The sequence below is a fragment of the Limanda limanda genome, chromosome 1 (genome assembly GCF_963576545.1).
Source record: "Limanda limanda chromosome 1, fLimLim1.1, whole genome shotgun sequence".
Classification (NCBI taxonomy): domain Eukaryota; kingdom Metazoa; phylum Chordata; class Actinopteri; order Pleuronectiformes; family Pleuronectidae; genus Limanda; species Limanda limanda.
Window position 1 is genome coordinate 3,766,616 of NC_083636.1, and position 11,399 is coordinate 3,778,014.

Consider the following 11,399-nt stretch of genomic DNA (forward strand, 5'->3'; position numbering starts at 1 on the left):
TGTTTATATAATTTGTGCCTGCCCACTTGGGTTTTCCGTGTCTGTGCTGAACTGCTTTATCTATAAGTTATTTTCCTCTCTCCCTGACTGTTGCTCTCAGACCTGCCCCACCTGTACCATCGGGTCCCGCATCTCCAGATCGGACGCCACAGCGCCACCGCCTGCTGCACCAGAGGTCGTCACGCCAACCAGTGATGAGGAGCAGTCGTCCTCCGCCCCCCCGTCCCATCTGAGCAGCGCCCCGTCTCCAGAGGAGCAGACAGAGGAACCTGCTCTGGTGCCGCAAACCGGTCCGACAGCTGCTCAGTTTGTCTTGGCTTAGACACTCATATCAGTTAATATGTTTATTATTATACGTATTAGTTATATATGTAATTTATATCAACATGGGAGAGGTAATTCGGTTTCCAGCCCACCTCAGGACCACTTGTCCTGTGCCCAAAAATTACATAAATGATTCCCAAATACAAGCAAACTCCTCCTGTTTACCTTTAACAATGTATGTCAATCTCTTCAGTCCAAGACAAGTCATCAACTCCTTCTTCCATATTGCCAATGATGGTGGTTCTACATTTTTCCAATATAGTGCAATCACTCTCCTTGCATGGAGAAGTCCAAAGTCAACCATCTTCGATTGACCTTTATCCATTCTTAGTGATAGCAGGTTCTTTCCTGTCAAAAAGAGACCCAATCTTTCGGAAACAGTCCTTTTTGTTTTTTTTTGCAAAGGCCACAGGGAGGTGTCTTCGATGTTCGCTAGGTCAGCGGAGTAATCCTGACCTTTAACTGCAGTTTTTATTGGAAGACTCACGGGTGATTCCTGGAAGCTCCTCTTTTTTCTAGACATGGAACACACGATTTTCGCAGAAGGCCGTAACGTTCAGCTTACGACGAATCTCTGAAGACCTGTGTGACCTGTAGCATCATGCAACTGTGCGAGAACTCTGTCTTAAATGACACAAATGAATGAGACCATAGTTTGATTGAGGTCTTGTTCGTGTTGATGATTGTTTTTAATCGTGTTTCGGTTAAAACAAAGAGTCATGATGGTAATAAAGACATTTAATGGAATAAAGAAAACACATCATTCAAAAATAAATAGTCCAGTGTAGGAGTCGAGGGGAATAACGTAGTCCGAAGATCTTCTCGTTTCGTGCGCCTCTCGGCCTGCGTTTTATTTTACAAACAATTCACACCACAGAGAACTCTTTTTTACTAGTTTAAAAATTACGATTATTTTTATTAATAAAAAAACCTGCTATAATCTCAATTCAGAAACAAAGTCACATCTATGAGCTAACAATATATTCTAACATGGGGAAGAAAAAAATAACTTGCCAAAGGGACAGGGACATACCAGTCTGTGACTGCTGGTGTTTTACCTGATCTTATATTAAAACACTGAGTTGCCTCTTTTCATGGGTGAGTGTCTGAGAGATATCCTGTCACAGTTTGTGAACAAAAACATTTGATTCAAAATACAATATGGTGTCAAACCGTCATTTAAAATGAGCAATGGTTTGCCAGAGTTTCATACATCACATCACTTTTTAAGGAGCACAAAAACTGTGAATAAGCAAAAAGATAAGAGGATGACTTTGTGATGTGTTTCCCTTTAACACCAAGTGCTGAGCTAGTTAATAGGAAAGGAACCATCAGACAGAAGAGACCAAGATGGCGTAAAAGAACAGCTGATGCTTGAGCGAGGGGTTCCTGGCATAACCGATAATAAGGCTGCCGAACACTGTTCCGATTGCGGCATGTGCTGGCACAGGGGGCACAGGGGGCATAGCTGCAGGAATGAGGACCAAAGCCGAGGGAGGGGGAGGAGTCACCAGCAAGCTCATTTCGCTGGTGACCGCGGTGACGGCGGTGCCGGTGGCGGACTCTTGGTATGGAGGTTGGTCGGGCTGGGGAGGGGCAGCTGCAGCCATAGGAGCATGGCTCCTCTTATAAGCTTGAAAAGAGGAGTTCCCGCCTTGACTTTTTCTCCATCAGGAACCAAAAGCTCCACAATCACTCCAGCAGCAGGAGAGGAAACCTGCACTGAGGTCCTATCCGTCTCAATTTCGCACACCACCTCATCTTCTTTGACTCTGTCTCCAACTTCTTTTTCCCACCTTACGTCTCCTTCTGTGACGCAGGCAGGGGTCTTGACTGTGACAACTTCATCCCTGTAGGCTACAGATGTCCTGAAGTACTGGATTTGGAAGATGCTGGATCGGGGATCCGATTTTACAGTGTTGTTGAAGGTGAGAGAATGGCTTGCTGACAGAGCTGATGAAGCTCCACGAGCCGACGCATTATTCCCCTGGCGGAGCGCAGAGAGGGAGCGGCCGGAATTCCTGGTGAGACACCGGAACTGGGACAACATGGTGGATGTGTAGCAGCCCCTGGCTTGTTCTCAACTGATGTCACGGCTCTTTACTCATTCATCACTCCGTGGCGCCGTAAAACTACAACGACAGTAAATACAACATAATTATTCAATAAAACCCAAATACAACCATTAAAATACATAAAGAAACAAATAACCACGTGAGACAAGTTTGACGAGTGAATGTGACATAGCGACTCCCATACCGCGCTTCCTGTAGCAAAGTGAATCAAACCAGCTTTCTTACCTCGTTCCGCTTGGCGAGGGGTGTTAAATTATTATCGTTAGGTCCGTAAGGTTGGGAATTGCCAGTACAGCTGGCGTCCTGACTTCTGCAACCTTTCCTTGAGACGCAGCTGTACGGCAGTTTTTTTGTTTTTTTTGTTTTAAGATTGATTTATTAGTCACAAAGTGAAACTGCATATGTATATACACAACAGACACTCGTTACATTTTTTTAATGGTTTGGGGGAGGGTTGAATTAGTCTGTACAAACATATTTGTCGAATACATAAATGACATAACGTTTTGTCTAATGTATACCTCACACCAAATGCCGCCGAATCATTCAAAAGAGGACACTCCTAGTAGCTTAATTCTATCAATTAGTTTTCTTTTTTTCTTGTGAGGGGCGTCAACATTTGAATAAGGGATGTTGCTCAAGTGCAAGAGTCAAAAAGATGGATAAATGTCTGGTTGCCCAGACTTCCAGTTCACTTGGTGAGGTCTTTCAGGTACTGCAGACCCTGACTTGAATATTCAGTTGCCTTCATTGGAGCCTCCGAAAGAGATGACACCGTCCACCGTACTCCAGAATTCCACAACTGAACGGGAGAGAATTCAACCTTCGGCATGGCTGGGAGCTGAGCCTCCAGGCCGAAGTACTTCATCCATTCCTGTACGGTGGGGGGTATGGCAGCCGTGGCCTTCTGCAGACCAGAGTCACAGGCCACATACAGAGCTCCTCCTGCTATGGTCACCTTGGCGGCCAGTTTCACTACGGGCAAAATCTTTGCCGCCATGATCCACAGCGGTGTAGTTTCCTTTCAAGAACACGTATTCCGGGTTTGCTGCGGGTGAAAAGTGGTGACTGCTTTATGTTTAGCACTGAAGGACAAACCCTGCTTGTTCCCACCACGGCAGGTGTTTTATATCTTATATGTTATATCAAAACGGTCCGCTCCTTAAAACTACAGGCACTTGTGCAAGGGGAGTCGCTACGTTTAAAAAGACAACAAATTACTAACTTAAATAACACGACACAGACTTGAACATAAAGAACAAAATAAACCCAACCCAAATAACAAATGGAACAATCAGCATAAACTGGCAGGTTTAGGAAATGTCCCAATTCTGAGAGAGAGAGAGAGACGTCACCTTTGCAAGACATAAAGATTCCTTTGATCTAAGACCACTGTCACTGCTGCAGTGGAGTTGTTTGTTTAAGGCTCAGCATCAAAGGATTCATGGTCCATGTTTGTCCGCGATACAGAACATCGTGTTTAAATGGCGTGTAATCAAACTTTGACGCCAAATCAATCTTTGAGTTAGCTTGTATCTCCAACTTGTTGTAGTGACACTCATCTCAATTTGAAGTTGCTCTGATGTAAGCCCTGGTACAAGTACCTCAAAGTAAAAATGTGGAATACGGCCAAAATGGCCACTAAATGCAAAATATCAGGCTTCCTGTTGCGTTTTTCAAATTGCACCTATGGACCTTTTTGTTTGTCTTGTCATGATACTACTGTATACATTTTTGTGAAGATCAGTCAATGTGAACAGGTTCCGGTGGTCTCGGGGGGGCACCGTTGAGCCATTTTGCGACACCCATTGAAAATTCCTCCAGAATATAAAAAGTTTCACCACTTTCTAACTTTCTGCAAATTTTAGTAAGAATTTGAGCATGTTAAAGCCCTCAAAAAGCCAATTCATTTGCCTGGAAAAACTGTCACTGTCGTCAGTGCTCGGGCCCTAATAAAAAAAAAAAAAATAAACTGCATTAAAAACTAAAGCTACGTTGTAACACTGACGGACCCGAACACACGCATTTTGTAGCCTGTTTGTAACCGTCTGTCATGCACCGCTGGACCACGCTCACTAATCACGCATTACGGTCCACTCTATCAAGTTAGACCCCATAGTGAAAACTTTATCTATATCGAAATTAGTTTTAAAACGAGGCTTACCTCCTTTTGGCAGTAGGTGGTGCTATCGCTATCACTTTACTAGTTTACTTTCTCTCTTCAGATCGTATAATGATCGTAACGATGTTAGAATCCTTTGATGTCTTTGATGCAAAGACATCAAAGGATTCTAACATCACTGACACTGTGTCCGAAGCGTGTGCGCAGTTAGGCTGCAGAAATCCGAAGTTATTAACGTGTGCTGTATCCCTCAACATGGTGAAGTTGTCTGCGGAGCTGATCGAGCAGGCCGCTCGGTACATCAACCCTGTGAGAGACCGAGAGCTGGATTTACGAGGTTATAAAATCCCAGTGCTCGAAAATCTCGGAGCAACTCTGGACCAGTTTGACACCATTGACTTCTCTGACAATGAAGTCAGAAAAATGGATGGTTTCCCTCTGCTCAAAAGACTGAAAACACTGCTAATGAACAACAACAGGATTTGTCGTGTAGGTGAGAATCTGGAGCACTCGCTGCCGAGTCTGTCTGAACTGGTTCTCACAAATAACAACATTCAGGAGCTGGGTGACTTGGACCCTCTAGCCTCAGTGAAGACATTGTCCCTTCTCAGCCTGTTAAGGAATCCAGTGACCAACAAGAAGCATTACAGGCTCTATGTCATCAGCAAAATTCCCCAAATCCGTGTGCTTGACTTCCAGAAGGTAAAGCTTAAGGAGCGCCAGGCGGCAGAGAAAATGTTCAAAGGCAACCGAGGTGGTCAGCTTGCAAAGGATATTGCCAAGCGAACGAAAACATTCACTCCTGGAGTGGCTGCGCAACTTGAGAAGAAGAAGACGGGGCCGACTCAAGCAGACGTGGAAGCTGTGAAGAACGCCATCGCCAATGCCTCATCATTGGCTGAGGTGGAGAGGTTGAAAGGGATGCTTCAGGCGGGACAGATCCCAGGCCGAGATCTAAGACAAGGTCCAGCTGAAATGATAGAGGAGGAGGAAGAAGAAATGGAAGACACTGAACAGATGGAAACAGACATGGGTGGAGACGCTGGAGAGCAGATGAATGAGAGAAATCCAGAGGATGATGAAGATATGGTTCAAGAGCCAAATGTTATTGGCACCTGAAAACCCTGAAAGCATTTTTCGTCTTTTTTATGTTGTGAATTTCTTGTGTTGAACGTACATTTACCAGGGCTGTTTTTTATTTTGTAAAATGATTGATTTTTTTCCTTTCCAGCACAGTTCAGACACAGCATTTAAACAATCCATTATCGAATATTGGCATGCCACAATATAGAACCCACAATATACAAAATATAATCTAACTTTACAAAACTTAAACTACAAACCTGGATAATATACAAAATTATAAAACCAACATGATTATTTAACTATACACACACACACACTGCATAATGGCTCTTACAGTTCTTTTATATATACAGCTCATTTGAAACCAGGATATTGGTGCCCGGTTATTCAAACCCTTAAGGCTGGCAACCCTGACACTCTCCAAAAAAAAAACCTTTGTAACTGAGAACTTTGAAATTTCCTCAAATTATTAAATGTCCCCATCTGATTAATAATTGAAATCGTGACTAAATTTTGATTAATTGCACAGCCCTACCACACGGGTACACAGGTACTAGGGCCTGGCTTCAATTCCTGTCTAGGATCCCAAATCATTTCATGACCTAATGTGGTACAATGATCATTCAAAAGAAATTGTCCAGTGTAGGAGTCGAGGGGAATAACGTAGTCCGGAGATCTTCTCGTTTTGTGCGCCTCTCGGCCTGCGTTTTATTTTACAAACAATTCACGCCACAGAGAACTGACGATTATTTTTATTAATCCAAAACCTGCTATAATCTCAATTCAGTAACAGAGTCACATCTATGAGCTAACAATATATTCTAACATGGGGAAGAAAAAATAACTTGCCAAAGGGACAGGGACACACCAGTGTGCAAAGAGGTGTCTGGGACTGCTGGTGTTTTACCTGATCTTATATTAAAACACTGAGTTGCCTCTTTTCATGGGTGAGTGTCTGAGAGATATCCTGTCACAGTTTGTCAATGAAAACATGTTGGTTGAGCAAAGTTTCTTTTGACCGGGAATGAAGAGCAGAGGCCACACAATTGGGACAAGTTAAATTACTGCCATTACTCTTTCTTTTTTCCCTCCCTCTGTGGAAGGAGACTGAGGTGTGGAAACATGAAGCACCAACAGTTCACACAGAGGGACAGAGATGCCCGTCCACCATAGAGCAGCATGCGTCTCTCCAGAAATCAGCCTTCCCAGGAGAGCTGAGGAGGTGAAATGTAGCTCTGGCTGTAGAGGAGCAGTGTTGGAGAGACTTAGAGAAGAACGTCCACATGACAGTGCTGCAGGTGAACAGCAGAGCTCCACACAGCAGCCGCAGGGGGGGGGGGGGAGCCGGTGTAACTACAATCTGTAGTTACACCGTATTTTTCCATCGTTAACTTACACACATCTCTTATGTAGTCTGCACCAAGGGACAGCTTTGCAGACGCTAACAACACGCTAACAGACCACGAAAACATACTTGACGTGGGCATAATGAGTGTCTCTTTTGAATTGGAGGGTATAGTCCCTGGTTTGTTTCCAGTAGTATTTAGAAGAAACATCTGCTAAATGAACGTCAACAGTTTATAATTTTAAGCAAGCACAGTGACGACAAAACCCAAACCTTCAATTACTAGGGCTGTGTTCCGTTAAGCTCGGCCCTCGGAACGCCGTATTAAAACGTCTACAGATTGGACTGTACTATGCGTACGACACAGTAAAAACTACAGCTAAACTCTAGGTAAAAATCACAGGTATTCAGATACCCTGCGTAGCAAAACTTTGTATTTTAGGGATATACCCAGATTGCTTTTCTTTCAACTCTAAGTGTAAGACTCTGATCAACGTTGGCCTCCTGCAGGCCAGGAGGATGGTTGCTTTATCTTGGAGAGAGACTGAAGTATCGTCTACACAATCTTGGATTAGAGAGATGGCAATGTATGTTACATTAGAAAAGCTAACCCTATGTAATCCGGGGTAAAGCACAGGAATTTGAAGAGGTGTGGGCACCCTTAATGGACTTTCTCAGGCAACGGTAGATTATATCTATCTGTAGGGATATTGAGTGTGACATTTTTATTTTATTTTATTTATTATTGTTATTATTTTACGTAGGTATGTATGTTTGTGTGCGTGTCTATCTTTATTTATTTTTATTTTTCTGTATGTATGTGTATGCAGTGAAGTTCGCCTGCATTTCATTGTGCAACTTGTGTGGTATGTGTCAATGTGTTTTGTAGGTTCTTATTGGAAATTAATAAAAAAACATTGTTCAAAAAATAAACCTACAGCTTTTACTACTAATGGTATACGGAAGGACCATCTTGGATTTCGAAATCCAGCGTGGAAAATAAACTGCGTTAAAGAACATATTCAAACTGCATCAAAAGTGCTGTCATCTGAGCCTGCTTCAATTTTTGGCGAACAGCCTGGGCATTATAGTATATTTAAGCCAATAGATCTTTTGAACATGGTTATAAAACATGATGACATCTTAAAAGCCTAAGGTGTCTCGACTCTTATGCTCAAACTCTTTGAACACTATTCCAGGTGTTATTTGTTAGCTCTTTCCCCCTTAGAATACTTTTTGACCTGTACAATGAAGGATCCTGTTTGTGACGCCAAATTGTCGTGTCTTTCAAACACCGACTTCAACAACACTGCTGCTTGAAAGACACGACAGCATCCTCCAGGATCTGTGAGAGGAACAGAAGTTACAGACATCACATTCAACATACTGTAAAAACTACAAGTTGTATGAGTGGGGTCGATGGTGTACAGCTGATGTTGTGGTGCTGCACTGTAGAGGAACTTTAAACAGGGTGGAGACTGACGACTGCCTTGTTGTTCTTTAATAAGAGCAGCTGTGGAGTGTGTTTGCAGTGATTAGTGTGAGCAGGGAGTTCAGCCTCAGAACGTGGGGGGGGGGGACCCGAGTGAGATGAAACTTCTGCAGGAGGGAATGATGGAGAATCCAGTACAGCTCATAAAGTAAATGAAGCCTGAATCTCCTATAGAAGCCTAAAGTAAATTATTGTTTTGAATTTATCAGGTATGCCATCATAAATCTACTGAGGCCTCTGTCATCCCTCACTAACACGGGTATTAACAATTTTGTGTTTTCATGGACGCCCTCTCTCGGTCTCTACAAGGGTACGTGGCTGAAGAGGTAGGACACGGACTCGCCGTTGTGGGTTCTTCTGATCGCCTCCGCCAGGATCAGGGAGATGTCGATGACTTGTATTTTCGGGCAGGCCCTCATCTTCTCTTCCTGCGGGATGGTGTTGGTCAACACCACCGCCTCGAACGGGGCGTTGTTAATGCGAGAGATCGCCGGACCCGAGAAAATGCCGTGTGTGAGGATGGCGTAGACCTTAACCGCTCCGGCATCAATTAGCTTTTCGGCGGCGTGGCAGATGGTGCCGCAGGTGTCGGCCATGTCGTCCACGAGGATGGCCACGCGATCCTTGACGATGCCCACCAGCACCATGCGGTCCACCTCGTTGGCCTTCTTCCTCTCTTTGTGGATGAGGGCGAAGTCCACGTTCAGCTGGTCGGCGATGGACGTCACGCGTTTGGCTCCTCCGGCGTCTGGAGACACGATGACACAGTTCTTCCACTCGGGGACGTTTCCTCTGATCCACTGCAGAACAGCGGGCTCTGCGTACAGGTTGTCAACGCCGATGTCGAAGAAACCCTGGATCTGTGAGGCGTGGAGGTCCATGGTGATGATGTGGTCGGCGCCGGCCACAGACAACATGTTTGCCACCAGCTTGGCAGCTATGGGTGCTCGACTCCTGTCCTTCTTGTCCTGCCGGGCGTAGGGGAAGCAGGGGATGACGGCGGTGACGCGGGCCGAGGAGGCGATCTTGCAGGCGTTGATCATGATCAGCAGCTCCATCAGGTTGTCGTTGATTTCGCCGCAGCCGCTCTGCACGATGTAGACGTCCTCGCCTCGCACGCTCTCGCCGATCTCCACGCAGGTCTCCTGGTTGCTGAACTTCTTGGTGATGACTTTGCCCAGCTCCATTCCCAGCCAATTGGCCACTTTCTGGGACAGGTCGTGGTGGGAGCTCCCGCTAAAGAGCACGATGTTAGGCATGTCAAAACAAAACACCCGGTCGGGGCTTCTTCTCGTCATAGGGGGGGGGGGGATAAGGGTAAAAGAAGAGGGGATCAAAGGACACGGGAGGGCCGCGGAGGTGTGGGGGGTGAGGTTTGCTAGTGCTGCAGCCGGAGCATCGCATCTGCAGCGGCGGAGACCGATCACAAGTTTAGAGGCAATTGTCCTTTGATGACACACTGTTTAGAGGCAATTATCCTTTGATCACACAGTTTAGAGGCAATTTTCCTTGTTTAAGCTTGACTTTTTGTCTTGGTTTATCTTGTTCTTAACTCGTTGCTTTGATGGAAGATAAATTGAAAGTTAATATATAAAGCCCTACACGTGGGCAACTGAACCTCAGCAACCGCAGGGATGTGGTATTTTTTACCCCTAGGACCTCCACCTGGCCTCTGATTGGCTCGTCTGACATTTTGCTGATGTCACAACCAATCATTGGTCTTCATTTCTGAACCTCAGCCAATCAGAGGCGTACATGAGGCTTCGTTGTCTTCTGGATCCTGCTGCTTCATTCCTCTAGCCCCCTCTACTGGCCATGTCCAGAAACTACTGGGTCAGAATAACATTTCAAACTATTCTTCTCTTTTAAATCCCTCTTCCCCTTCCGCTTCCCCAGTTCTGATCTTACCTTCTATTTGATCATGTTCATATGATCTTCTTTTTAAACATTTTCATGTATCTGTGCTTAATTGCTCTATGATCTTTATATTGCTTTGTTATTGTTTGTTAATAAGTTAATAATAGTAATGGCTGTGGCTGAGGGGTAGAGCGGTTGTCCTCCAACCTGAAGGTCTGTAGTTTGATCCCTAGTCTTTCCCATCTGCATGCCGAAGTGTCCTTGGGCAAGATGCTGAACCCTTGATGTTTTCCCTCATAGAACAACAAAAGTGCTGCTAATAGATGCAGTGTCTGAATGTGTGTGTGAATATAAAACTGTACTGTAAAGAGCGTTGAGTGGTCATCAAGACGGGAAAAGCGCTATATAAAAACAAAACCATTTACTATTTAATGTCTAGTATAGTTTCCAGTATGTTTGATGCATTATATACATTTTATTTGTTATGTTATTGTCATTTTCTGTTATTACACAGTTCCGTGTGCTTCAGAATCTGAGGATTATTATGACTATTTAGGGCCCGAGCACTGACAGACGTGAGGCCCTAATGAAATTGTAAGGATTATTATTCAGGCAAATGAATTGGCTTTTTGAGGGCTTAAACATGCTCAAATTCTTACCAAAATTTGCAGAATGTTACAAAGTGGTGAAAATGTACGTATTCTGGAGGAATTTTCAATGGGCGCCGCAAAATGGCTCAACGGTGCCCCCCGAGACCCCCAGAACGTGTTGACATTGACTGGTGTATCATGACCAGACAATCAGAAAAGTGTTAAGGTGCAATTTGAAAAACGCAACAGGAAACCTGCTATTTTGCATTTAGTGGCTATTTTGGCTGTATTCCACATTTTTTACTTTGAGGTACTTGTACCAGGGCTTTCATCAGATCAACTTCAAATTGAGATGAGTGTCATCACAGCAAGATGGAGATACAACTTTATTATTTAGGGCCCGAGCACTGATCAAAGGTCAGGTGAGGCCCTATTGAAATTGTAAGGATTATTAGTCAGGAAAATTAATTGGCTTTTTGAGGGCTTTAAACATGCTCAAATTCTTACC

At 44.3% G+C, this 11,399-nt stretch overlaps 4 protein-coding genes across 4 annotated transcripts; 1 reads left to right on the forward strand and 3 right to left on the reverse strand.

Annotated features, from left to right (window-relative positions):
• Window positions 1-1,655: 1,655 nt before the first annotated feature.
• LOC133010851 (dihydrolipoyllysine-residue succinyltransferase component of 2-oxoglutarate dehydrogenase complex, mitochondrial-like) lies at window positions 1,656-2,374 on the reverse strand. Its single transcript, XM_061078508.1, has 2 exons — window positions 1,888-2,374; window positions 1,656-1,792 (listed from the first exon to the last, which is right to left on the reverse strand). The coding sequence occupies exons 1-2, from the start codon at window positions 2,372-2,374 to the stop codon at window positions 1,656-1,658; spliced, it is 624 nt and encodes a 207-aa protein (XP_060934491.1).
• Window positions 2,375-3,036: 662 nt separating this feature from the next.
• LOC133011802 (MICOS complex subunit MIC13-like) lies at window positions 3,037-3,497 on the reverse strand. The gene has a single exon (XM_061079709.1). It carries the CDS (start codon window positions 3,397-3,399, stop codon window positions 3,091-3,093), a length of 309 nt encoding a protein of 102 aa, XP_060935692.1. The 5' UTR covers window positions 3,400-3,497; the 3' UTR covers window positions 3,037-3,090.
• Window positions 3,498-4,776: 1,279 nt separating this feature from the next.
• On the forward strand, window positions 4,777-5,640 carry LOC133011734 (U2 small nuclear ribonucleoprotein A'-like). Its single transcript, XM_061079578.1, has one exon. The coding sequence runs from the start codon at window positions 4,777-4,779 to the stop codon at window positions 5,638-5,640; it is 864 nt and encodes a 287-aa protein (XP_060935561.1).
• Window positions 5,641-8,738: 3,098 nt separating this feature from the next.
• On the reverse strand, window positions 8,739-9,703 carry LOC133008133 (ribose-phosphate pyrophosphokinase 2-like). The gene has a single exon (XM_061075780.1). It carries the CDS (start codon window positions 9,701-9,703, stop codon window positions 8,747-8,749), a length of 957 nt encoding a protein of 318 aa, XP_060931763.1. The 3' UTR covers window positions 8,739-8,746.
• Window positions 9,704-11,399: the final 1,696 nt, after the last annotated feature.